The sequence below is a fragment of the Cricetulus griseus genome, chromosome 5, assembly GCF_003668045.3.
Source record: "Cricetulus griseus strain 17A/GY chromosome 5, alternate assembly CriGri-PICRH-1.0, whole genome shotgun sequence".
Lineage (NCBI taxonomy): Eukaryota > Metazoa > Chordata > Mammalia > Rodentia > Cricetidae > Cricetulus > Cricetulus griseus.
Window position 1 is genome coordinate 120404004 of NC_048598.1, and position 23998 is coordinate 120428001.

The 23998-nt window shown below is 47.6% G+C and overlaps 1 protein-coding gene across 2 annotated transcripts in view; it reads left to right on the top strand.

Annotated features, from left to right (window-relative positions):
- Positions 1 to 23998, top strand: part of Dpf3 (double PHD fingers 3) — a 276886-nt gene that overhangs the window by 167096 nt on the left and 85792 nt on the right. For both annotated transcript variants that reach the window (XR_003485948.2, XM_027418438.2), the window contains exon 6: positions 8540 to 8618. Coding sequence is in view for 1 of the 2 variants with exons in the window: in XM_027418438.2 (XP_027274239.1) it covers positions 8540 to 8618 (79 nt within the window). In the remaining variant the exon portion in view is untranslated. The remainder of the gene's footprint in view (positions 1 to 8539; positions 8619 to 23998) is intronic.

Sequence of the window (23998 nt, forward strand, 5' to 3'; positions counted from 1 at the left end):
AGAGAGCCCATTAGTAGTTTCCTTGAAGCAAACAAGCAAAAGTTCTCTTCTTAAGTCTTGAGGGAAGTGTTCAATGCTAAGGTTTGTAAACTCTATAGAGAGAACGAACCTTCTCCCTGCAAAGACCATAACAACAAAAGTTATGGTCATGGTACATAATAAGTACTTAGACAAGGCATTCAATTGTAGGGCTCATATAATACTCTCTGAGGTTTAGGAATCCATGGGGTGTCTTGAATCATGTTCTCTGTGGGTCAAGGAGCACTATGGTTGCTTGGAGATTTGAATAGGCCCAGGATCTCTGTATCTGTCCCAAGGGGTGAGCATCCTTCCTGGGTGGAGATATGTACTTTGTATCACTTCAGGGGTGTATGGTGCCATGGTGTTTTGCCTTTAGTGGTGTTCAAACTGACCAGAATTACTGTTGCAGCCCAGCCTCTCTCCTATAATGTTCCTCATCAGGGTTTCACCTAATGGTTCTCTGAAGCTGTGGATGAACTTGCTTGGCCATATTATTTCACCGTGGTGTGTGTGCAGACAGTAAAAAAAGAAACATCTATTCCATCACCGAAGGAGGCATAGGGACGCGGAGTTTCTGTGCCTTGTTGTGAATGCCAAGACCTATGTACCTCCCAACCTGCTTCCACTCCTCCCCTGCCACTGGCAGACTTTGAAGAGTGCTTTGTGGAAAATGGTCCTGGTACTCTTGGCATGAGTGTAGAAGATGGAAATTGCCATTAGTGAGAAGGGGTTGGGTGTCTTTTCCTCAGGGGTGTGGGGAGTTGTTGATGGAAGTTTCTATTCTGCCAGGTCCCGCAGCTATTTAATCCCAAATAAACTCACAGAGGCTAATATGAATTATAAACTGTCTGGCCTATGGCTTAGGTTTCTTATTGGCTAGCTCTCTCAATTAGTAACCCATTTCTATTAATCTGTGTATCTACACATGGTCTTGGCTGACCGGTGATGCCCAGGCCTCTTGCTTTCTCTGCAGTAACATGGCATCTCCCCAACAACTCACTCTCCGAGTTCCTCTTCCCAGCATTCTCCTAGTCTGTTAGCCCTGCCTATACTTACTGCCTGGCTACACCCTGCCTGTCCATTGACTGAAACAACTTTATTTATTAACCAATAAGAGAAACATACATTCACAGCATACAGAAGGACATCCCCCATCAAGGAGTGACTGTCCCCACTGGCAGAGTGAAGGGCTCCCGAGAGAGCCCATTCTAGAGAGCCATGAGGCTGTACTGGGGACTTTATGTTCCGCATTCCCCATTTCTAACAGTCCATTGCAGCAGCTTCTGGCTGCACATGGCTACCTAGCACATGCTAGTCTAGACTGGACTGGAGGATGCTGTAAATGTAAAATATGCACCACATTCTGATGGCTTAGAGTAGCAAAAAATGCAGAACACCTCATTATTAATTTCTATAAGTATTAACAATAACAAGTTTTGTTATACTTGGTTAAAATGTTATTAAAATTAAAGTGCATCTCTCATTTTACTTTTTGTTGTTTTGGGGGTGCTGGGAGCTGAACCCAGGTTTAAATGTGGTAATTAGTTGCTAACCACTGAGTACACTCCCAGCTAGCTTATCTCATCCCTAAAAGCAGCTATTGGAAAATGTGTCAGCTCAAGTGTCGCTTGGTATTCTAGAAAGGCTAAGCAGCTTGCTCCAGGTTGCTCAATCTGGTCATACAGAAAGAAGAATTTGAACACAAGTCTATGCTTTTCCTACTGGGTCCTGCCTGGCCCAGGACACTGCATGTCTAGGCTGAATGAGGAAAGCAAGAAGGAAAGTCATGTTTGAACTTCACGATAGAGTGGGAGCTAATGGCTCCCGGTTGTACGGTGAGTGACACTGGACATGTCGCCATGCTGAGAGCCATGGAGGAAGTGGAGGGTGAATGCGTGAGTCTCTGGGCTGAAAAGGCATGGGAAGCTACCCTACCTACAGCACTAAGCTTTTACGTGGGTTTGCAGCTACTGCTGGGACTTTCTAGCCACTGGAGCAACCACAGTAGGGCCTGACATCTGCCTGTGAGATCTGGACTGCAGCTTCATTCTCACCTGGAAGCTTGTTGGGAATTCAGGAGGAGCCTAATCTCCATCCCACAGACCACTGACAAGACCCTAGCCACTCTGTACAGAGAAGGGGGCCAGGGCTTCAGCAGTGAGTCTTGGATGGGTTTCCCTTCTTTTAACTTTAACAGGAGTGCCAACTTTAGCTCTTCCACTTACTGCACCTTGGGTGAATCATTCAGCTTCTGTAGACTGAGTCTCAATGTATTCATCAGTAGGTTGGGAATAAGAACACACAGCCAAATCCGAGTGCTCAATAAAGGAATAGATACAGAAGTATATTGTAAGCAAAGTGGCTAACTTTCTGAGTTTTAATACTATATGTTTGTTCTCTGGGTGGTTAGGGCAGTTCATACCCAACAATTAATAATTGTGTCTATGGTAACTTTAACCTAAAAAATTAATGAAATTCTTATGACTCATCCTTGTATTATCAACCAATCAATTAAATTAGTAATTGTTGGTACATCTCTGGTGCAGCCCATTGTTCTTCAAACTTGTATGTGCACATGAAGACCCCAGGGTGTTGTTTTAACTTTGGCACAGTAGCTGTGCTTTAATCTACTGCTATCTTAGCCAGCAATTGCAACTCCACAGCTACTGGTCTGCTTCTCTAGCTGTGGCCTGGTCAGGCTACTGCCTGTTTAGAATTCTGCTCCTGCAGGCACTGGCCCTGTTGCTGCTGTTAAAGGTAGCTTTAACCAAACCTCTATCGTTCTAATTATGAATAAGACTGGAGATTCAAAGGCTGGGGTGAAAATCTCCAAGCTCAGAGAGGCTGAGTAGCAACTAGTTAACCCTCATTCCTTGTTGGCATCCATGGAAGACCCATGCTTCTGCTTCGACAAACAAAAAAAATCTGCATTGTTCTAAACCCCACCCTATTACTTCCTGTGTCTCTCTATCTCTCCTGAAAAGAGCTCTATGATTGCTTTCTGCCAACTAGTTGCTGACACAACCTCCTGACCCAAGGTTAAATTTATTTAATTAACGCAAATGCAAACTCAGGGATCACAGTGTGAGTGAATATCCCTTAACACCAGGGATGTTACTAAAGAGCAAATTCTGATGTTGTAGTTCTGGGGTTTGGGGGCTAAGTTCTTGCCTTGATGATAAGCTCCTGGGTGTCGATGATCTGAAGACCATGCCTTCAACAGCAAGGTAGCAGAGCAGTGCCCTCCCCTTCTCTCTCTGCCTCAGGAATTCTTTACACCTTTAGCAAGTACTGACAGCCCCCTCAAAGTTATTGTTCTGAGTATAACAGGTGGCATTAATCTCACTAATGTTTGCTCTACTCAAAATTAAGACAAAATCCAGCTGATGAACGCAGCTCTCGAATATGCAAGCGCACACTGAAAGCCCTGTCAAATGTCATGTAGCCTCTGGAAGACCCCACTGTACACTTGTGAGAAAATGAGAATGAGAGAGGCAATGGTCTTTTAGTGGCACCAGGAGAATAGCTTTGGTCAAAAGGTATTTATTTTTAATGATGTGTATGTGGTCATGTGTAATGAGTGCAGGTATCCTCAGAGGCTGGAGGAGGCCATCTGATCTGGTTGTAAAGCCAGCTGTGGGTGCTGGGAACTGAACCTGGGTCCTCTGGAAGAGCAAGGGCTCTTAACTGTGGAGCCATTATCTCCAGCCTATAGGAGAAGAGGGGTGATGCCCATCTCTGAACACCATTTGAGAGCAGCTTTTGTAGAACTACTGCTGGCTGGAGTCTGTCTTCACTCTGGGCCTCTTTGTTATAGGAAACTCAATGTCTTTAAGCCTTAATGAGAAGGATTTGAAGGCTTGGGGGCTATTATCCCAAGTGTGAGTGATCTTGGAAGATCCAGATCACAAGAAGGTCAGGGAGGTGACAGGGAATCAGCACTAAGGAGAATATGGACCCCGCCCACAGCTTCTGCTTCCTCTCTCTTCTCTCTGGTACTTCTCATCTCTCTCTCATCTAGCTCCTCTGTGCACAGGACCCCAGAGCTCCTGAATTTATGGGTTTGTACAATTCAGTGATCAACAGAGGTCACTGCTTTCAAGTTCCAAGTCTCTTGAAGATAGACTCTAGCAGCCCAGGTTGGAGTGAAAATAGGCTTGGTGTAGTAATTAGTTGACTCTTTCTGAGCTTACCCACTGATGGTCAGTAAGGCAGGACCCTGTGGTACAGTCATGGCTGCTGTGGCCTCCAATGTGTGAGTGGGAGGTGAACATCTGTAGGGTTGCTTTTGGAGGGCAAGGTTCAAAGGGTTCTGTATCAGAGTCTAGAAACCTGTCCTGCTCTTTCCACTGGCTCTGGGACTGTGGGCAAGTCATGGACTTACTCAGAACCAGCACCAACTGACAAGACAGGGATCCAACTCACAGGGTCATGACAGAATCACCTGAGCTAATATGTGTGGAAGAGCTCTGTGCTGTGTACCCAGCATATTGTTAGGGGATCACAATAAACTATAAAATGCCATCTTTACCCCTCAAGGAAGTAAGACTCAAAAATTGGGGAGGTGGTAATACTCAATACAGTAAGAGAACTGCTGGCTTCTTTCTCATCGTGTGCTAACCAAGCATGAGAGCCCAGAGGAGCCACAGGGGCATGGAGGGGTCAATAACTTACTGAATACTTCCTGTTGACTTGATCCTGTGTCTTGTGGCTTGACACTCCTGTCTCTACAACTGTGCTTCAGAGGTATGCCCATGACCGTTTTACTTATTCACTTATGTATGTATTGATTGAGACAGTCTTTTTAAGTATCCTTGGATGGTCTGGAATTTTCTGTATAGACCAGGTTAGTTTAAGTTTGCAGTATTTCTTCTGCCTCTGTCTCCTGAGTGCTGGGGTAACAGATGTGTGCCCTCATATCTGGCCTGCTGTTGCGCATTTTATAAGTAAGTTAAGGCTTAGAGGGGTAGCTCATTCTATGATACACAGCTGGTGTTATCTGTTGTTTGGATATGGCTTGAGTGTCCCTGAGACTTCGTTTGCTGACATTAAAAACCCATTGTGAGATGTTGAGAAGTCAGAAATTGGATGGCTGTAGTATTTAGAAGGGGCCTTTGGAAAGTGACTAGGATTATTAGGTGAGGTTGGGGAGAGCTTCTTGATTGGGTCCCGGGGGTCAATAAGAAGAGGGAGAAAGACTGAAAGAGACATACATGAGGCTTCCCTGTTTCTTGCCATGTGTTGTTCTGTGTTGCTTGTGGATTTTGGTAGCAAGAAAGATATCACCAGTTGAGTTCCCGACATGTTGCACCTCCAGATCCATGAACCAGAATAAATCTCTTCTCTTTATGAAAGTACTAGCCTCAGGCTTTTTGTTATAGTAACAAATATCTGACTAATACAACTGGAATTTAAATTTAGGCCCACTAGACTTTAAGACAATGCTGTTTTTACTCTGAGGCAAGAGGAAGATTTTTGGAGGAGTGGGGTGCTGGCAGGGATGAAGTGTAGGTTGTCTGTGGCTGGCATGGGAGAGGTGACTATAAAAGGAGCCACAAAATCAGGATGTAGACACAGCTTGGGCCTGGGGTGAGAGTGTTGGTTGGCGGCCGGCTGCTATTAGCTATGAAAGTGTGTCCTAGTTGGGAATGGAAGAGTGTGAGTGAATGAATGGCCTCAAATCCCCATATCTCTCATCCCTTTTGGCCAGGTGGTCATGCAGGATGGGTTAGACTGGGCAATGGGGAGTAGAGCCCCAGCTGGGAGCTTTCCTGGGGAGCTCAGGATCAGCTAATGGCTTTTGAGGGAAGAAACTATAGCATTGGGGTACAGATAAAGAAGAACAACAGCAATGGTCAACTCACTGCCTGATGGGTTGATGCAATGATCTGGCAACTGTTTAAGGAATGCACGTGGTTCCAACAATAATGGTGGCCCAGACAGGACGCTACCTCTTGTGGGACAGATAGAAAATCAAGAAATGAACTAACACATGTACAACATAGTGCCAGGTAACAACAGTGCTGTGACCAAACAAAAAGCAGAGACGAAGAAAGAGGATGGAAGAATACAAGTGGACATCAGTGGGCTTGGGAGGGCGTCTTGGAGGAAGTGGCATTTGAGTGGGACACATAGGCTTCTGAGTTGTCAAGCTTGAGTCTTCCAGGAGATCAAGAATTCCATTGCCTTAGGAGAATCTCACACGGAGTCCCTTAGATGCCCTGTAGCCTTTATCTCTCTTTGGCAAGACCAGTGCGTGGGGAGTGTGGGCACATGCAGCCTCTCTGCTGGTCAGCCCAGCAGCAAGGGAAGGGAGGTTGGCTCCCAGCAGTGCTGTTCTTTCCCTCTCCTGGCTCCCTCAGAGGTCCCAGGTACCTTTGTTTACGTGCTCCCTCATCTCCTGTCCCCCTCATCTGCTACCCCTTCATCTCCTGCCCCTGCATCTCCCACCCCCTCATCTGCCTTGACATGTGGCCAGTCTTGCAGAGCCCCTACAGCATTTGCTGTGGCCTCACCATTCCACCTGACTTTCCTGCTCCAAGGGGCTATGACAGGGTTGCCGGCTGTGCATCCAAGCTGTCCCTGGCTTCACTGAGAAGGTGTGGGGAAGGCCAGGGTCTTAAGGCAACCACCCTCAGCATCCTAGACACAGTGTCCGTTGGTGCCTCAAGGGTGATGGCCAGTGCTCACAGCCTCTCCTAGGGTTAGTTCTGAGTAATGAGGGCTTGGGGAGGAAGAGGAGGAGGAGGAGGAACAGAGGGGGATGAAAAGGAAGAGGAAGAGGAGGAGGAGGGGAGAAAGGAGAGAAGTAACTTCTATTGATTATCCATAGCAGGGGTTGGGGCAGGAAAGTAGCGACAAGGAGGGAGGTGGGATTTCATCTCACTCCCCCCAAAAAATGACAAGCTGAGGAGATCCAAAAGTGATCTCCTTTTGGCAGGTGGAGTTGGTTGTGAAGTGTGTGTATTTTGGGATCAAGCACCACAGGCCTGGAGAGTGGGCCTGTCTACAGTGACATCCCCAGTGAGATATGAACACTTAGATTTGTGAGTGAGTATGTGTGGGAGAATCCATCCCAGGCCTTTGCACCATGAATCCTTGGGCTCGCTTTTCTAGAGCGGGTCCTGGGCTTGCACTGCAGTCTTCTGTTCTGTCACGTTCCTTTCCTGCTGACCCTTCCTCTCTGTCCCTGATGACCTGCAGCCAGCCCCTTCCATGGCTGGGAGTTTACGGCTACTCATTAGCAATGGATGACCCGGAGGAGGCTAAGGGGCTGCAGAAAGGCCAGCACGGGGCTTAGAGTAGATTATAAATAAGCCTTGCCGCTTTCTGGTAGCTGCCGTTTGGGGATGCAGAGATGCCTTTCAGGCTAGTCTCTGTTACTACTGAAGTCTAACTCCTTCGGCCAGCCCGCCACCCCCTTCACATGACCCACCCAGGAAGACACACAGGGCTCTGGTAGGTATCAAGAATCCAGCTCCATTGACCTTGGAGGTTAAGGTCTTAGTCCCTGGCTGGAGGCCTGAGGTAGATCACATACAGGAGCCCTGCCTGAAGCCCAGCCCTACTGTGAAGGTCAAGCTTGAAGGAGGAGACTGGGCCCCCGAGGCCTTTGGGCAGGCAGTATGGGCACAGGAACCTGAGGTGACACTGTAGTTATACTCTCTGCCCTTATCCCCAGTGTGCTCATCAGGTGACCAGCACACAGAACAGCATGGCATCTTCTACTGTCAGTGAGTAGAGAGACCCTTTATGGTAGAGTGGCAGAGCCCCCCCCCTATTTGATAGATACAGGACTGCATTGGTTAGACTTCTCTTGCTGTGGGAGAACACTTGAGAGAGCCTCTTAAAGGAATAGGGGTTTTATTTTGGTTCATGGCTTCAGAAGGGTCAGCCACAGTTGGCTTTCTCCATTGCTATGGGTCTGTGGGGAGTCAGAACCCTATGGTGGCGAGAGTCTATGGCTGCACAAAGTAGTTTGCCTCACTGTGACCCGGAAACAATGAAGGGCAGGAAGAAGGGTGCCCAGGACAAATAAAACCTTTAAAAACTTCACCTCATGCTTTCCCTACATTTTCCAGTTTGGCTCCATCTCCTAAAGTTTCCATCAGCCCCCAGAATGATGCCACTAGCTAGGGATTTTCATATTCAGGCCATGGCATCGGTTTTCAGACACGCTTCCTATTTCTATTCTGGCTCTGCATTTAGCAGATGAATGGACATTGGGAAAGTTACTTCACCTCTCTGTTGCTTCTGTTCCCTCACCTATACAAGGGGACCACTGTTATACCTCCTTCTTGGAGTTATTATGAAAATAATGGGACGAGCCAGGCGAGTAGCTGAGTGATTTGGGACAGTTACCTAATCCCCTGTGTCTCCATTTTCTTGCTTGTAAAGCAGGGTTGGCATGGGAACAGAGGCTGTGATGCAGGTGATTCACTCAGGCCCTAAAGAGCATATGCCCACGAGCTGAGTGGATGTCATAATAACAAGTGTCTCATACTCAATGTCTCCTCAGGCTCGTGGCTCTGCTGGTGGCAGGAGGAGACATGATGCTGCTTCTCAGGAAGACCACGACAAACCCTACGTGTGTGACAGTAAGTAACTTGTGTGCTGTGTCAGCCCAGTCTTCCCGTGCTGTCTTGGCAGCTGCCCACCAGCTCTGGGCAGCACCAGACTTTGCTGCTTCCATCTCTGTGTGGCCACACTCCCGCCTGTTGTTACTGCTGTGGCCACAGGGGACTCCCCCTCTCAGACGGCCCTCCAGGATGCCAGGTCTCCTTCCCGGCTTTCCTCCTACATTCTCTCCCGTTCTCTGCCTCTTTCAAGATCCATCCTCCACATCTTTTCCCAGTCGAGAATCACAAACAAAAGTGTCACCCCAAACTCTCCAACCAAAGTGCCTGGTTTCTGTCGCTTTCCATTTGTTTCCCTCTAATTTCATTTCTCTCTCCCCCTCTCCTTGTCCTAGGCAGGACTGGTTATGAATCTTTTTATGACGATGGCTTGCTTTAATAAATGGCCCTCAATTCATCTCCACCGTTCCTTTCCTGATTCAGAAACATCATTGAAAGCGTGGTTGCCTGGCTCCTGTGTTAGAGTCTGAGGTTAGAAGTAGGGTAGAGACCAAAGGAGGGGCGCAGGGAGGGACTGTAGACACCAGGAGGATATTAGCTTTAGTCTATCTCACATGCCAGGGTATTGTATGCTATGGTTAGGTTCCACGGCCTCGCCCTGTTATCTGACATTCTATTGGACATTTCCTGCTCACTCCATGGCAAGGCTAGCCACAGTGCCGCACACCTAGGGTCTTCCTTTCCCCTCTTGTCTGATCTAAAAACGCAGAGCTCGGCCACTGGGACCAGGCTGCTCTGAGAACAGCAGGAAGCTAGACAAGGCAGGTCCTGGTGTGGTGGTGCTTCTGGGTGCCTCTCCATCTTGTCAGGTCCTGCAGCTCTGTGGAGGCAAAGAAAGCCAGGGGATAGGACATAAGGAGCATAGTGGGGTGATACCGATCCTCTATCCTCTCACCGGCCTCTTGATTTCAAAATGTTCTGTGCCCTGTGAGGATGACATCTGGTGGGACAATGTTTTGCCACAACTCAAACTCCTTGACTCTCATTTGGCTGCTTAATACACCATACAGAAAGGGATGCCCTTTCTCCACCATTCCAGCTGTGCTCCCCATGCTTGTTTTTCCTTAATGGGATCTGGAACCACTCTCTCCTCCACATCCCTTTGCTTTTTGTGTCTCCTTCCCTAACAATAGGCACACTCAGCATCTTGCCCTAGCATCCTCTGAATTCTTGGTTAGACTAGGGTCTGTCTCACTCCATAATCTCGGTGCCATTCTGCTTTGAATTCCCTTCTGGATCTACATTTAAACACTTCTACCAGAAGTAGCATCAAGGCCAAGAAGCTCCGAGAACAGACATTTTCTTGTTTGATTTCTACACCAGCTCTTGGAATAGCCCCCCATTTTCAGAGACTACCCAAACTGCTTTGTGCACACCTAACCACTTCCCAGTCAATTCCTATCTGTCCGGCACCAGGGTCTCTCCAGGTGTAGACTCTTTCTCCTGAGGCATTTGATTATCTTTCTTTCCATAAATCACTCTGCATTTGGCCCCATCGAATCTCAATAAACAGATACAATAATGTGTGACTTCAATATACAAGATTCAATAAAGGAAAATTTAAAGACATTGCCCAGTAGTTAAATTCCATTCTCCACAGACTTGCAATCCCTGCCATTTTTGTATCATCTGTGGTTTGATTTGCATAATTCCTACTCCATCTTTGGAGTTATTTATGAAAATATTAGGTCACCTTGGACCCCAAACACCTCTCTCTGGATTTGTGTGGGTTGGTAATAGCTACTTTTTTTTTTTTTCAGATGCAGTTGTGCTTAACCCTTCCTAGTATGTGTTCTTGGATGCAGTTGGTGTCCTTTGATGTTGTTGGTTCAGGCTTCATTTTCACAATGGGTGGCTGAAATATTGTCTTAGTGGATAACTTGAGGTGATAGAGGTTTACTTCTTGCCGTTCATCCAGCCATTGGATTTATTTCATCTCATAAATATTAAATCATCTAAATGTAGTTTTGTTTTTCACCCAGTTTTTGGTGTGCACATGGATACTTCGTTTTCCTAACAAGTAACCAATCTCTATTAATTATCTTGAAATTTTACTGAGGCGGAAGCTTGAAGTTCTGTGTCTTCCCTTTCTGTTTTTTATCTCAGGAAACAGAAATGGGCTTTGTGGGGGAGTCTGTTGGTGTTTATGGATCTGGACCACTTGTGCAGACGTAACCTAGACACTCATGAAAATGCAGATTCCAGTGTTTCAGGGCAGACTTCCTCCATCAGAATTATAGGGGCCTGCCTGGAGCCCACATGTTCCTGCACCTCTCAGGGGATTCATGTGTTGATGTGTGAGAATGGCTGTTTCTCCTCATTCCAATCTGAAGGCCCTGGACCATCCAGCCCTTTTAATGTCCCTTCCTGGATCTCTCTCTCTTGGATGCATATGTATGTGTTATATGTGCACATGGCTGCACACATGCATGCACACCTGGAAACCAGAGAAGGACATCAGATACTCCATTTTATTCCTTTCTGGCAGGGTTTGTCTCTCTCTGATCCTGGAACTAGGCTGGCAGCCAGCAAGCCCCAGCAATCCTTCCATTTGCAACCCCATCCAGTGCCGGGGCTATAGACGCCCATCCTGCCACAGTATTTTACATGGGTGGTGGGATCAGAACTCAGGACCTTATTCTTGTAGAGCTTTTACCCACTAAGCCATCTTACCAGCTCTCAAGCCTAGAAATCTTATGGCCCCTGGCTCCTCTAGGCAGCCGGCTACTGGCTTGCCTTGCTGTTTTGCTTGGCTTCCTTTAAATCTTTCCTTGGTAGTTCTTTAAGCAATAATAAAGTTCAGCCATCCAGTCTAAAGCACAGCGCTACCACACCTGATTTTAATTTACTCAGTAGCATAAAACCCTAATAGTACCATCATCACAAGTTCTAGCTGGGGTGTTAAGTGGGGACAGGCATGCAGGGAATCCTTGGGTGCGGGCTCCTGGTATGTGTACAAAGTCATTGCCTGAGTTGCTCAGCCTTGTCCTAGGGGCTTCCAGGTCTGAATTGCTCTGTAGCACCCTTGTCATCAGGTCCTAAGGAGAAGCCTACTTTCATATTCTTGTTGTTCCAGGACCACGCCAGAGAAGAAGATGGTGCTGACTGGGAACATGAAGTATCTATGTGATAGGCATTTTGGGAGAACCTCTGTGTTTTTGCAGGACACAGGGAATTTTCTTCTGACTTACAGTAACAGTCTTGTTAGTGTGTGCCTATAGCATGCAGAGGAGTGTGTCTGGCCTTTTGTAAAGACTCCATAACCACCCACAGTAAGCTTGAGCCACAGACACAGCTAAGCCTCACTTCTGTGAAGAAACCCAGGGCTCACAGAGGTGAAGGGACTTCCCCAGGTCACAGAGCTGGTCAACAGTAACCCCACTTCCTTAAGAAATGTTACAGTCTAGGTCTGGTTTATTCTAGGTTTGGTTTAGAGTGTCCTCCTACCATGGAGTTCTCCCAAGAACTGAGGGAAATATTGTCTTAGGAATTAGCTAATAAACATGCATTCTTTATTTATGAGCCAGGATCCTGTGTGCTACTAATGGGTGGCTTCTAGGATTAGATTGGTAAGCTGCAGTCAGGTAGCAATTGTAATTGAATGGATTGCATGGTTCCTCGGCTTTTAAATTGAAATCTATTAAAATTACACAACACTAGAGCATTAGTGTACGTTAGTGACACATCTGAGTGTGACTCGCCTCTGAGTCACACTTGGTGTTGACACATCAAGAAGGTCCACTCAGCACCAATTCTCTGTCAGTAGGATCTTTGGCCTGCAACTTTTTAATGTCCACGCCACAAGGGTGATCTCTCTTAGAAACCCAGTTGGAGGTATCTATTACGTAGTTCGTTTGTTTGCTTGTTTTTTCTCCTTACCGTGATAAAAATACTGAACTGAAGCTTCTGAAGCAGTAAGGGTTTACTTCGGCTCCTGCTTTGGAAGTGTATAGTCAGTCCATCATGGCAGGCAGGGCATGATAAAGTTCATGTTGTCTCGAGAATGTGGCAGTGGGCACAGGAGCCTGCCTGTCCACATCATAGCAGATCAGGAAATAGAGTGCGTGTGTGTGGAACAGCACCAAGCTATAACTGTTAGAGATCGACCAGCAGTCAGTATAGGTTTTCTTTATTCAGATACACCAGCCAAGCACAAGCCAGAGCTTGCCCAGAGGCAGCAAGGCAGGGAGGCCAGAGAGAAGGGGTCCCCAGGTGTCTGCAGCCCTTTAAGAACCTATCCTGACCTCCCCTTGACCATGCCCTTGACAGGCGTCGTCAAGCACACCTGTAGCCAGCCCTTAGGAGGCGTGGTTACAGTGTCTCCCTACATATAACTTTTCAGATCTGCTGCCTCAGTGACCTACTTGTATTGTAAAAGGTCCACATTTCCTCAAGACAGTGCCATCAGCTTGAGGACCAAGTGCTCCGTGAGTCAGGGTTGGGTGGAGGGAGCCTTTCCCACAACAGCCAGTGGTACCATGTCTGTAGGGGCCGTGTCAGAGTAAGGCCTGGGGTCTCTGCCTGCCCTGAACATCTGCTGTCTGCCATGTTTATTCCAGAGGGAGAAGGGGAGAGGGAGAAGTGAGTCTCCGTTCAATTCTGTTAGTGACATTTCCTCCTTGTGTCTCTCAGAGCTCTGGGCCTCCCTGATCAGCACCCCTGGCACTGAGGGCTCCTTTTCCCCCACACAGTGAGGTTGTCTTCCCAGACCAGATGTCTCAGGAACAGAAAGGAGCGGTGCATTGTGGGACATCAGGGGGTTTAGGCCATGAGTGGGAGGAGCTGTGGGCTGGGTGACTGGTGGGATGGGCAGCCAAAGGGGTCCTGGGAAATCTGCTCTCCCCTCAGCTTCCTTCAGATACATCGCTATGGTTTCATTAAAGCAGGGGGATTCAGGTGACTATTTCTGTCTTATTAAAATTTCCTTTGGAGGGCATGAAGGCCAGCATTCTCTGAGGCTCATGTATTTTGTGCTTCAAACCATGGCAAAAAAAAAAAAAAAAGAAGCCAATAACTTGGCCTTCAGGCTTGCTGCTCTTGTGCAGCGGCTTGCCCATCACTCAGTTGTCTCTGGCTGTTATCGCGCAGATCCTTGGATATGTGTGTATGAGGGGTGGCAGAGGAGGCCCAGTGGTCCAGAAACTTGATTTGTGGAGCAGAGCCTGTGGGAGGGATGGGTCACTAGAGATGGAATGCATTTGTCCCCAGTAAGCTGGGCCTGTTTAAATATGTAAATGTCATTATATCCTGGACATAGGTGGCAGTGTCCCTGCAGGGCTGGCCAGAGGCAGGGTTGGGAAGTTTGTGTTTGGTGCATACCCTCCACCTTGCCTCCCTCTGTTTTCTCTGCCTTGCTCCTTGGCCCTGGTGTCCCTACTCTTGGATGTCCTTGCCTTACCGATTCTTCCCTCTAAGCATGTCACCATGGCCACCTGTGTCCTCTGGAATTACTTTCTCATCCATAAGAACCTCCTTATCCATGATGCTAACAGGTTCTTTTCACTTCTGAAAGTAACTTTTTTCTATGGAAATAGTACTCGGGCAGGGAAAGCAGAGGCTGTAGGTTAAGTCAAGAAGGGGAAAATAAATCTGTTATCATCTTAGTCCTCAAAGGGAACTCAGTCTGCAGTTTTTGTAGGATTCTCCAGGATTTATTCCCTCCCTCCCCAATTCTCCTCTTGCCTTCCACTCACCAGTACAAGTCAATAATATCTTTTCATGTCAATAGATATGTTTCTATGGCAGCAATCCTAGGGCTATATAGTATTCTACAATGTGGACATGCCACAGCTTATGATCTTTCTGGTGTGTGTGGTCAGTAGTCAACTTGATAAATGCTTGGTTTAGAGTAAGTTCACTATTAACAACATTGCAGCAATTTCTTCACATAGTTTTGTCTTTTTTATTAGCAGGTATTAATTATATATAATAATGGTTTCATTATGGCACTTTTCACAAGGGAATATAATGTATTTTGATCATGTCCTTCTCCTATTACCCCCTTCCATCCCCTTCTTACTCCCATGGACCCATTTTCTCTTTCCAACTGACCTCTCTTCTACTGTCATACTCATTTTTATTCATATTTGTTAACCCAATGAGTTTAATTACAGTTACCTACATGACCCCTAGTCAGGGGTCATTATAGGAGCACGGGCATCTTCTAGAGCTATACCGCTAAAGAAAATATCTTCCTCTTCCTCATGAGTGGCCTACTAGTAGCTCCATGGGGAGGGGTGGATTCCCATGAGCTCTTCCTCCACCCACAATGGAATGTTAACAGGCCCAGTCTTTGAATAATGTTTTATTATTTCCTCAAAGCAGAACCATGAGGTCAAAGGGCTTGGTGCTAGTCATGGTGTGGTGTGTGGCTTGAGCCAGGTGGGAGAGCTGAACACTACCCTGACTGGAATAAAATGATTGAAGCCATGCTGTGGCTCTGCCACTTGCTGTCTGGGACTTGGAGAAGATGACTTGTGGTGGGTGTCAAGTCCTCCGTGTGAAAGCAGGAAGGGTACCTGACTGAGCTGGCTAACTACAATGACATATATGTTATGTTTGAAGAAATATTTCTCCCACCTTAATTTCCTCTTTCTTAGTATACCTGGGGGCACCAGGCTTGTCATACAAGGAAGGATTTAGTTGAACAGATACTAGATGTTCTAGGGGCCAGAGTAGAACTAAGTGTGTGTGTAGAAGGTGATGTGTGGTCAGAGACACATCCTGAGGTCAGTCAGAGTTAAATAAGCCCAGAGTGAATGGATTCCTGTCTCCAGGGACAGAAGAGTTTATGTACAGGGGTGGAGAGAGTCTAGGTCTAGAATGTTCTATGGGTTTTCTCTATATGAGCTGTTTCCTTTTCACGGCAGGGTCATGAGATAGAAACTGTGGTCACCTTCATCTTCTAGACAAAGGCTGGGGAGAAGATGCCCATGGGCACAGGAAGATGCCCATGCTCCTACAAATAACTCCCAGGGTCACACAGGGAATAAATGGGGAGGTGGAATTTAATTGTAGCTGTGGGTCTCTTCCTACCTCTCCATCCACAGACATAGATGCTCTCTACAGGGAGATTGAGTGTGCCTCCCATGAGGCTTCCTCTAAAATTGTGTGGTCACAGTTGCCTGTGTGTTTATCATCTCGGGCTAGACAGTGTACCATCTTGGGGGCAAGGATTGCGGCCATTGGCACCATATCCCTGGCACAGCAGTATTCCAGAGCCCTTGGTGAATGGGTGGAGAAGGGGACATGCTAGGGATGGAGACAGACTACCTTGTCTGGAGCAGAGTGTGTGTGAGTGTCTATAGCAGGAGAGGCTTATGGGGACATCAGGCTGGGCTTGTCTGGAGGTGATTGCACTGTCAACCCTAGGGACATGTCTAGAAAGGTTAATCTATAGGATTATTTAGGAGAGATCCCCGAAGCCTGGGCTGAGTTATCTTCCCAATCACATAGAAGATGATGGGAAACGGAGATGATGGTGGGAGCAGGAGTAAAATGAATGATGCAAACAAGGCAGGCCTTGTGACAGAAAACCCCAGGGGTGGTGCAGATGGCTCAGTTGGTAAAGAATTTGCCCTGAGGACCTGAGTTTGATTCCCAGAGCTGACATGAAGAAAGCTGGGTATGGTGTACAAATTTGAAATCCTAGTGCTGGAGACGGGGAGACAGGCAGATCCCTGGGTGTTGCTGGCCAGTAAGCCTAGCCTGCTTGACAAGTTCCAGGCCAATGAGAGGCTCTGTTTCCCAAATAAATGGACAGTGTTTGAGGAATGATAGTAGAAGTTGTACTCTGGCCTCCACATGTATACACACACACACACACACACACACACACACACACACACACACACAGAGAGAGACACACACACAGACAGAGAGAGAGAGAGAGAGAGAGGGAGAGGGAGGGAGGGAGAGGGAGAGGGAGGGAGAGGGAAGCAGGGAGGAGAGAGAGGAAACCTCACAGAACGTGGCTATGGTAGAGACCATGATGGGTGCTTAAGAGTAGAGAGAGAGGCACTGATGACTCCTGGCATCTTGGGCTTGAGAAGCTGAGACATGTAGGGAAGCTTAATTGGAACATTCTGAAAGGGGAAGACATTTGGAGAGTGATGAAACTTTGCCATGAAAGCTGGAGAAGTATCTGAGGCCCAGGCAGGAAGTCTTTCTCTCTCTCTCTTTTTATTAATTAAATGTTTTCATTTATTTTACATCCCAACCACAGTTTCCCTTCCCTCCCCATGCCTCCTCCCTGTCCCCCACATCTGCTCTTCAGTTTCTGTTCAGAAAGGGGCAGGCCTCCCATGGGTGTCAACAAAGCATGGCATATCAAGTTGAGGTAGGACTAAGCTCCTCCCTTTGTATTGAGGCTGGGCGAGGCAACCCAGTATGAGGAATAGCCAGCCCAAGTATTAGGGACAGGCCCTGATCCCACTGCCCGGAGTCCCACAAATAGAACAAGCTACACAACTGTCACACAAATGTCGAGGGCCTACATCAGTCCCATGTGGGCTCCCTAACTGTTGATCCAGAGTCTGTGAGTTCCTAAGCCCAGGTTAGTTGTTTCTGTGGGTTCCCTTGTGATGACCTTGACCCCACCTGGCTTGTACAATCCTTCCTCCCTCTCTTCAACAGGATTCCCTGAGCTAGGCCCAGTTCTTGGCTATGGATCTCTGCATTTGTTTCCATCACTCACTGGATGAAGGCTCTCTGATGACAATTAGGGAAGCCACCAATCTGATTACAGTAGATGGCCAGTTCAGGCATTCGCTCCACTATCCAGGCAGGAAGTCTTAGCAGAAGCAATGAACTTTGGTGGTATGAGTCCCCCAAGGTAGCTTAGGATTCACAAATAAAACTCTGCATTTGTCAGATTGTCATCCAGGTCTAGCAGGTGGACACAGGTCCCTGGAGAGAGAGCACCCACGGGTCTCCAAGTGGGTAGGAGCTGCCTCCATGGTAACTGTGTCTGATTTTTGATTTTTTTCTGTTTACTCTCCCCAGAAATGCATTTATTATTTCAATTATTTTTATATAATTGAATTATATTCTACTTTTAAAGCTAATTAAAGACATACTAGCAGGGACCTCACTAGAATGGGATTTAGATACTGCCTTACTGTAAGAGACAATGGTTGAAAGAAGACAGTCTTGAAATCAGGAGGCCAGGATTTGAATCCTTACCATGTCATTTCCTAGCCACGACCTTGGGCATATCCTAAAGCCTCTTCCAACCTTGATTTCTTTGTGAAATAATAACACTGATATGAAAGCCAGAGTTTCTAGGAAGTCTAAGAGAGTGTGTAAAAACATTAATCTATTGCTTGCTTCATGGATATGATAAATAAATATTTATTTTCTTTATACAAACTGACAAAGGCACTTAGCACCCCAGGGGAATCCCTGCTTGTGAGTACTGGGGTTGTTAGGTCTACGGAAGCAGTCTATAACATGGGATGAATTTGGCAAAAATGGCCAGTGTTCCAGAGCCCGTGCTATGGGTCAGGTCCGCTGACATGGGTCTCAAACTGTCTCTGTGGTGTACAAACTTATCACCTCCATTTTGCAAAACTTGAGGCTTGGGTGAACTAACTTGCCCCAGGTCACATAGCAAATTGGCAGCATTCTGTTTCCATGTTTCTTGGTAGGACAGGAAACTTCATGGTTTGGTTTGTGGTCTGTCTGCACCTCTCTTCCGGGTGCTCAGGAGCAAGTTACATAGTATTCTGAAAATGAAAGACTTGCAGCGTCTCTCTCTTCTTCCTGTTATTAACTGGGAGCACCATTCATGTTTAATAAATTCCTAAAATAAGTGCAACAGCTGCCCTTGCTTACCACCGGGCGGCAGATAAAGGGCAATGCCAGACCTTGAGATGAGTCTGTAAAAAGACAGGATGTTGGCTGCGTGTGATGGTATATACCTGTGATCCTAGCACTTGGGAGTTGAATGCAAGAAAACAGGAGTTCAAGGCTAGTCTTGGATACACAGTGAGTTCAAGGCCAGCCTATGTTACATGAGACCTTGGCATGAAAAAATACCACACAAGACAAAACCAAAACAAACAAAACAACAAACAAAAAACAGAAAAACACCACACACACATACACACACACACACACACACACACACACACACACACACACACACACAACACAAAAAAACCAAAAACAGAAAAACAAAAACAAAAAAAAACATCAGGATGTTACAACCTACCACTACCTCAGCTCCTGTGATCCTATTCAAAGAATTAAGCTTAAAATAAGAATCATGGGTGGTTTGAAGGAACAAATGACATCACAGGAATGTAGATGCTGGCCTTGCTGGGTAGGTGGGGAGATGGGAGTCAGCAGGCTTTGGGTAAATGTTGTGGCTAGGGGTATATATTATTTTTCTGTCATGGCCGAGGGGGCACCTTCTAGGCCCAGAGAAAACAGAACCATGAGGGTCTAGAATGGGGAGGACTTAGAGGTAATCTGATCTAGCTTCCACATTTCCACACGGGTGGGGGGGGGAGGAGGGGGGTTGTTCAAGGATATGTAGAGGACTATAAAAGAGCTGGAACTGGATCTCAGGGCTTCTGGAGGCATCCAGCTCATCTGGAATCCAGCCTTGGAGGACCTCCCCAAGGGTGGGAGCCTTGACATTGCTAGAGAGGGCTTCTTTCCATTTGCACAACTACAGGTGCAAACAGTGTAGGGCCTGGATGAATCTTGTACTTCTCTTAGTTTGAGTACCTGGAGCTGTTGTTGGTTCTTAAGAAACGCCTAGTCATTTAAAATGGTCCTTGGGGATGAACAAGCCTGCCCTGAGAGCACGTGTCTGAGATGCATCTCTCCTGGGTTTTTGCCCAAATCTCAGTTTATTATAGAGTCACACAGGACTTTTCTCAGTTTGACTGCTCCCCACCTGGGGAACTGGGCATGGGCTTTCCTCCACCTCACCCCTGATGGTACTGCAGAGAGGAGAAAGAGGGATGCTGGCTGAAAGGGAAAAACTAAACTCAAAGGCTTCACTTCTAATAATTTAAAAATAAAGGGACCAGACCCTCACTCAGTCCCTGCTTTAGCAGCCATGACAGGCTACAGAAAAGACTTGTAGGCCTCTGACACAAGGAAACTCTAGATCCTCTGGCCTCCTGGAGCCTAGGGCCAAAACTAAACACAAAGAAACTCCAGACCCCCTCCCCGAGCCTCCTAGGTAATTGGTTCCTGGGAACTGTTTGGCCACAAAAGAAACTCCAGGGGAGGCTAAAACCTCCCCTATAGTCTCCAGGATACAGTTCTGAAAACTATTGATATCTATGAACAACAGGCCACCTACAAGTAACAAGACAAAGCCATAGAAACCACAGAAGGTTCCCTCTCAGCACTGACCAATGAGAATACCTGGTACACAGGTATTTCATGCCAAAATATAACTTTGAGAAATTTCTTGATTGTTCCCCAAATGTCAACCAATCAGAAACCAACCCGTACCTACTGATGTAATCCTGTAACTTTTGTCTTTAAAACCTAGCAGTAGACAGGGAACTTCACCCCCTCTGGAGGCTGCTGTGACAGCTTGCTAGATGGGGTCCCTCCCATGGTATAGGATAAACAATTTAATAAAACTTGTGCATTTGCATCGGTGGGTGGTCTGTCTCCCTGGTCTCTTTGGGGATCCTTGTGACCTGGGCACAACACTGGCAAGGTGTGAGGAACTCCAAAGGTCCACCAAGCAGCCTGGTGTAGTGCATGGTTCCTCTGATCAAATGGTATGTGTGAGGTCCTGCAGGGTGCGGGCCCCACAATGAAGGGCTGAATGGAAGAGAATATGGTGACGTCATGACTATGACGGTCCCATTGGGATAAAAGAGCAGGGCACAGGCCCTACCTTACCCTTCTCACCCTCTATCCTCCTGCATCTGCTTCTTCCTGGCAAATTGCCAGATGCAGAATGAAGGTCCCTGAGAGAAGCAAGCTATGGAGGTCAGCCCCAGGCACTGGAGTGACTGGAGACAGCTGGAGACAGGAGTGACAAGCAGAAAATACACGGGACATCTTCCAGCTGTATTCTCCAAAGGCAGATGGACCAAAGTTTGAGTCCTGGATTTGCCATTTGGGGAGTCACATACCCTTTCCTAGACTCAGGTCCTGCAGAATGGGATCCCTGGTAAGCGTGGGTGACTGGGGTAAGACTCAGGGTAGGGACTGGGGCTGCCTAATTGTCTGTAGTTAGGATGCCCTCGAGTCACCAGCAAATGCTGGGTGCTGTGATTTGTGCCCTAGCTGAAGGAGTTGAGCTCCAGAGAGAAGGGGCTATGTGTCTGTGCCATGGGCAGACACTGGGAATGTGATGCGGCTTGTGGCTCCCAAGGCCTAGGCTTTGTCTCTTGGACACTCATCCCGTAATTGCTTTCAGTCACTGCTTTCAGTCTCTGGGAACCACTGGCTCAGATACCCACTGCGTGCTCCAAGTTGGGCTGATGAAAATGTGCCAGAGTCATTAAGTTATCAGTAGGGAAGGCAGCCGCTTCTCCCCGGCAGGAAGGATTCTGCTGTCTGCTGCGGCTGGCTTTGTTCACACAAACTGCCAACGCCCCCCCATACTCCCACCCCCCATCCAGCCCCAGACAATGATTGCAGTAGGACTAAGGGGGATAGGGGATGGCTGTCCCTGCTCTGGGACAACACTGATGGCATTCGTAACTCTAGCCTGGAGGTCCCATGTGGAGAACCCAGCTCTGGACCAGGAATGTGGGCAAAGCTATTTCTGCAGCTTGACAGATGGATCCGCCCCAGGGGGAAGGAGAGAGAGGGAGGCAAGCTGGACTTCCCTTGTCACGGCCATTGCTCTCCACATGCGCGGTGCCAGGAACACAAAATCCAGGTGCTTGCTTGCCAAGGTGAAAAGAAGGACCTTAGGCTGTGCGCAGATGGGGCTGACTGGTCCCGGGGGTGATGGCTGCAGAGGTGTATGACTCAGAGGAGTGGGCCCCAGGGAAGGAGACTGTATTGGGGAGATGGGGGCTCAGCCCTCGCTGCATGCTTCAGCAGTCTTGAGGCTTAGTCTGATTCCCTGCGTGCGACAGCTACTTCCAGAGTGGGATTGCTGACTTGATAAAAGGGGAGCAGATGGTGCCAATACTTTATTTTCAGAATGTTATTTTTCTCCTTACCTACTTTTCTACCCTACACCATTAGCCCAGACTTCAGAGGAGAAACAGCTAGCTCCCTCCCTTTTGGGGTTTTATTGTCTTTGCCGAGCCCCTTTGATGGCGGTGGGGGACAATGACAGCTGATGATGACTGAGAGGTACCATGGGCAGGATCCACTTTTAAATCATCTCTCTTACATCTTTCTCCTATGGTGAGGTAGGTGTGCTGTCACAGTGAGCCCCATTTCAGAGAGGCTTAGCAGTTTACCCTAGATCAGGGAGTCAGCAGTTTCAGCCAGAGCCTGAACCCACCCAGTACAGGTGTAGACTATTCAGATGTCAAGGCAGTCACACCTCCCCCATGGCAAAGATGACTAAGGTTGGAACAGTTGATCACACTGGACTGGTGACCAGTGAGTGGTCCTAGGTAGACTTCTGGAAATCCACTCTTGACTTGGCTGCTTGGGACCTAGGTTTACCCTGGTGGATTTTAAACTTGCAGTTGGAGTGAGTTATTCCCACATCTCCACTCCTAGATTTTCAGTGCAAGATAAGATCCAGAGGGATGGGGGAGAGAGAGAGAGAGAGAGAGAGAGAGAGAGAGAGAGAGAGAGAGAGAGAGAGAGAGAGAGAGAGCTCAGTTGCTTGCTCTGTAAGCATAAGGGCCTGAGTTTGATTTATGGAATCCATGTAAAATGCTAGGTGTGGTAGCGTGTGCTGGTAATCTCAGCACTGGGCTTATAGAGACTGATGTTCCTGGGGTTCACTGGCTCTCCAGTCTGCTCTATTGTGAGCTCCAGACCATTGAGTGCATGCAAACACACACACACACACACACACACACACACGCACGCACGCACGCGCACACACACACACACACACACACACACACACATACGCACAGACACACACAGACACAGACACACACACACAGACACACACACACACACACACACACACACACACACACACACACACACACACACACACACACCAAGGGGCCCTTGAGGAATCTATAGAAAGTATTTCAAGACGGTGGCCACAGAACATGAAACCCAGTAAGAGGCTCTTTCTGATTGGCCAGATCACTTGCCTATGAAGTTGCCCCCTAGTGTTTGCAGTGAGGACTGCAAAGTAGGCAGGATGGTGTCATCTCTAGCCTGTCTAAGGCAGTCAAAGCAGGACTAAAGCACTCCTTCCCATTGAAATGTCGTACTATGATTCCATTGCAATTCCATCAGAATAAATCAAAGAGTCTGGACTTCTGCTCTCACCCTGTGATGATGTCATTTGAAAATCTGAGTCTTAGAGTTAGCAGTTTTGTTTGGAGCTCAGCATCGTCTCCATTAACTCCAGTTCCTCTAACTCTGCCTTTCGAGCTGCCCGGCCTCCACTGCCATCTCCCTTCATCGCATGACCTGCTCACAGATCCACCCTGATAAACCAGTACGCCCCTCTCCTCATCCCAGCATCCCCTTCCTCCACCAGCTTCCCGTCCCCTCCTACAGCTCTGCAGGAAGGAATCGTCTATTAGCTTCCTCATTTCCTGGAGCATGCCAGTCATCTGCATCTCATCCTCCAGAAGGTCATAGATTATTTTCTTGCTGTGCTGGCCTCCCCAGGGGCCGTAAATGGCTCCCCCCTCAGTCTCCATCCCTTTTGGCCTTACTTAGTGTCCCTGCCTCTAAGCCCAAGTTTACTCATTTTTAAGATAGGTATATAAGTTACTGTTGCTGTCATATGACACCACAGCCAAGGAAACTAACAGAAGCAAGGGTTTATCTGGGCTTACAGTTCCAGAGGGCAATGAGTCCATCTTGGCAGGGAATCATGGTCGCAGGTAGTAGGCATGGCAGCAGGAACAGGCGACAACTCACATCTGGAACCTCAAGGAGGAATCAGAGACAGCGAAATGGTTTGAAGCTTTTAAACCTCAAATCCCACCCACTATTGACACACTTCTTCCAGCAAGGCCACACCTCTTAAGCCTCCCAAATAGCAGCACCAACTGGGGACCCGGTGTTCAAATGCTGGAGACTATGGAGGGGGACATTCAAGTCACCACAATGGGAATGTGAGTTCCCATGATTGTGTTTGCTTGTGGCACTCAGAGCCCCAGCCTATGAGGAGCCCTCAGGGACTGATGGCAGGAGCTATGGCTGGGAGGCTTGATGCTGCTTCAGTCCTGAGACCCTCTTCCCATGGA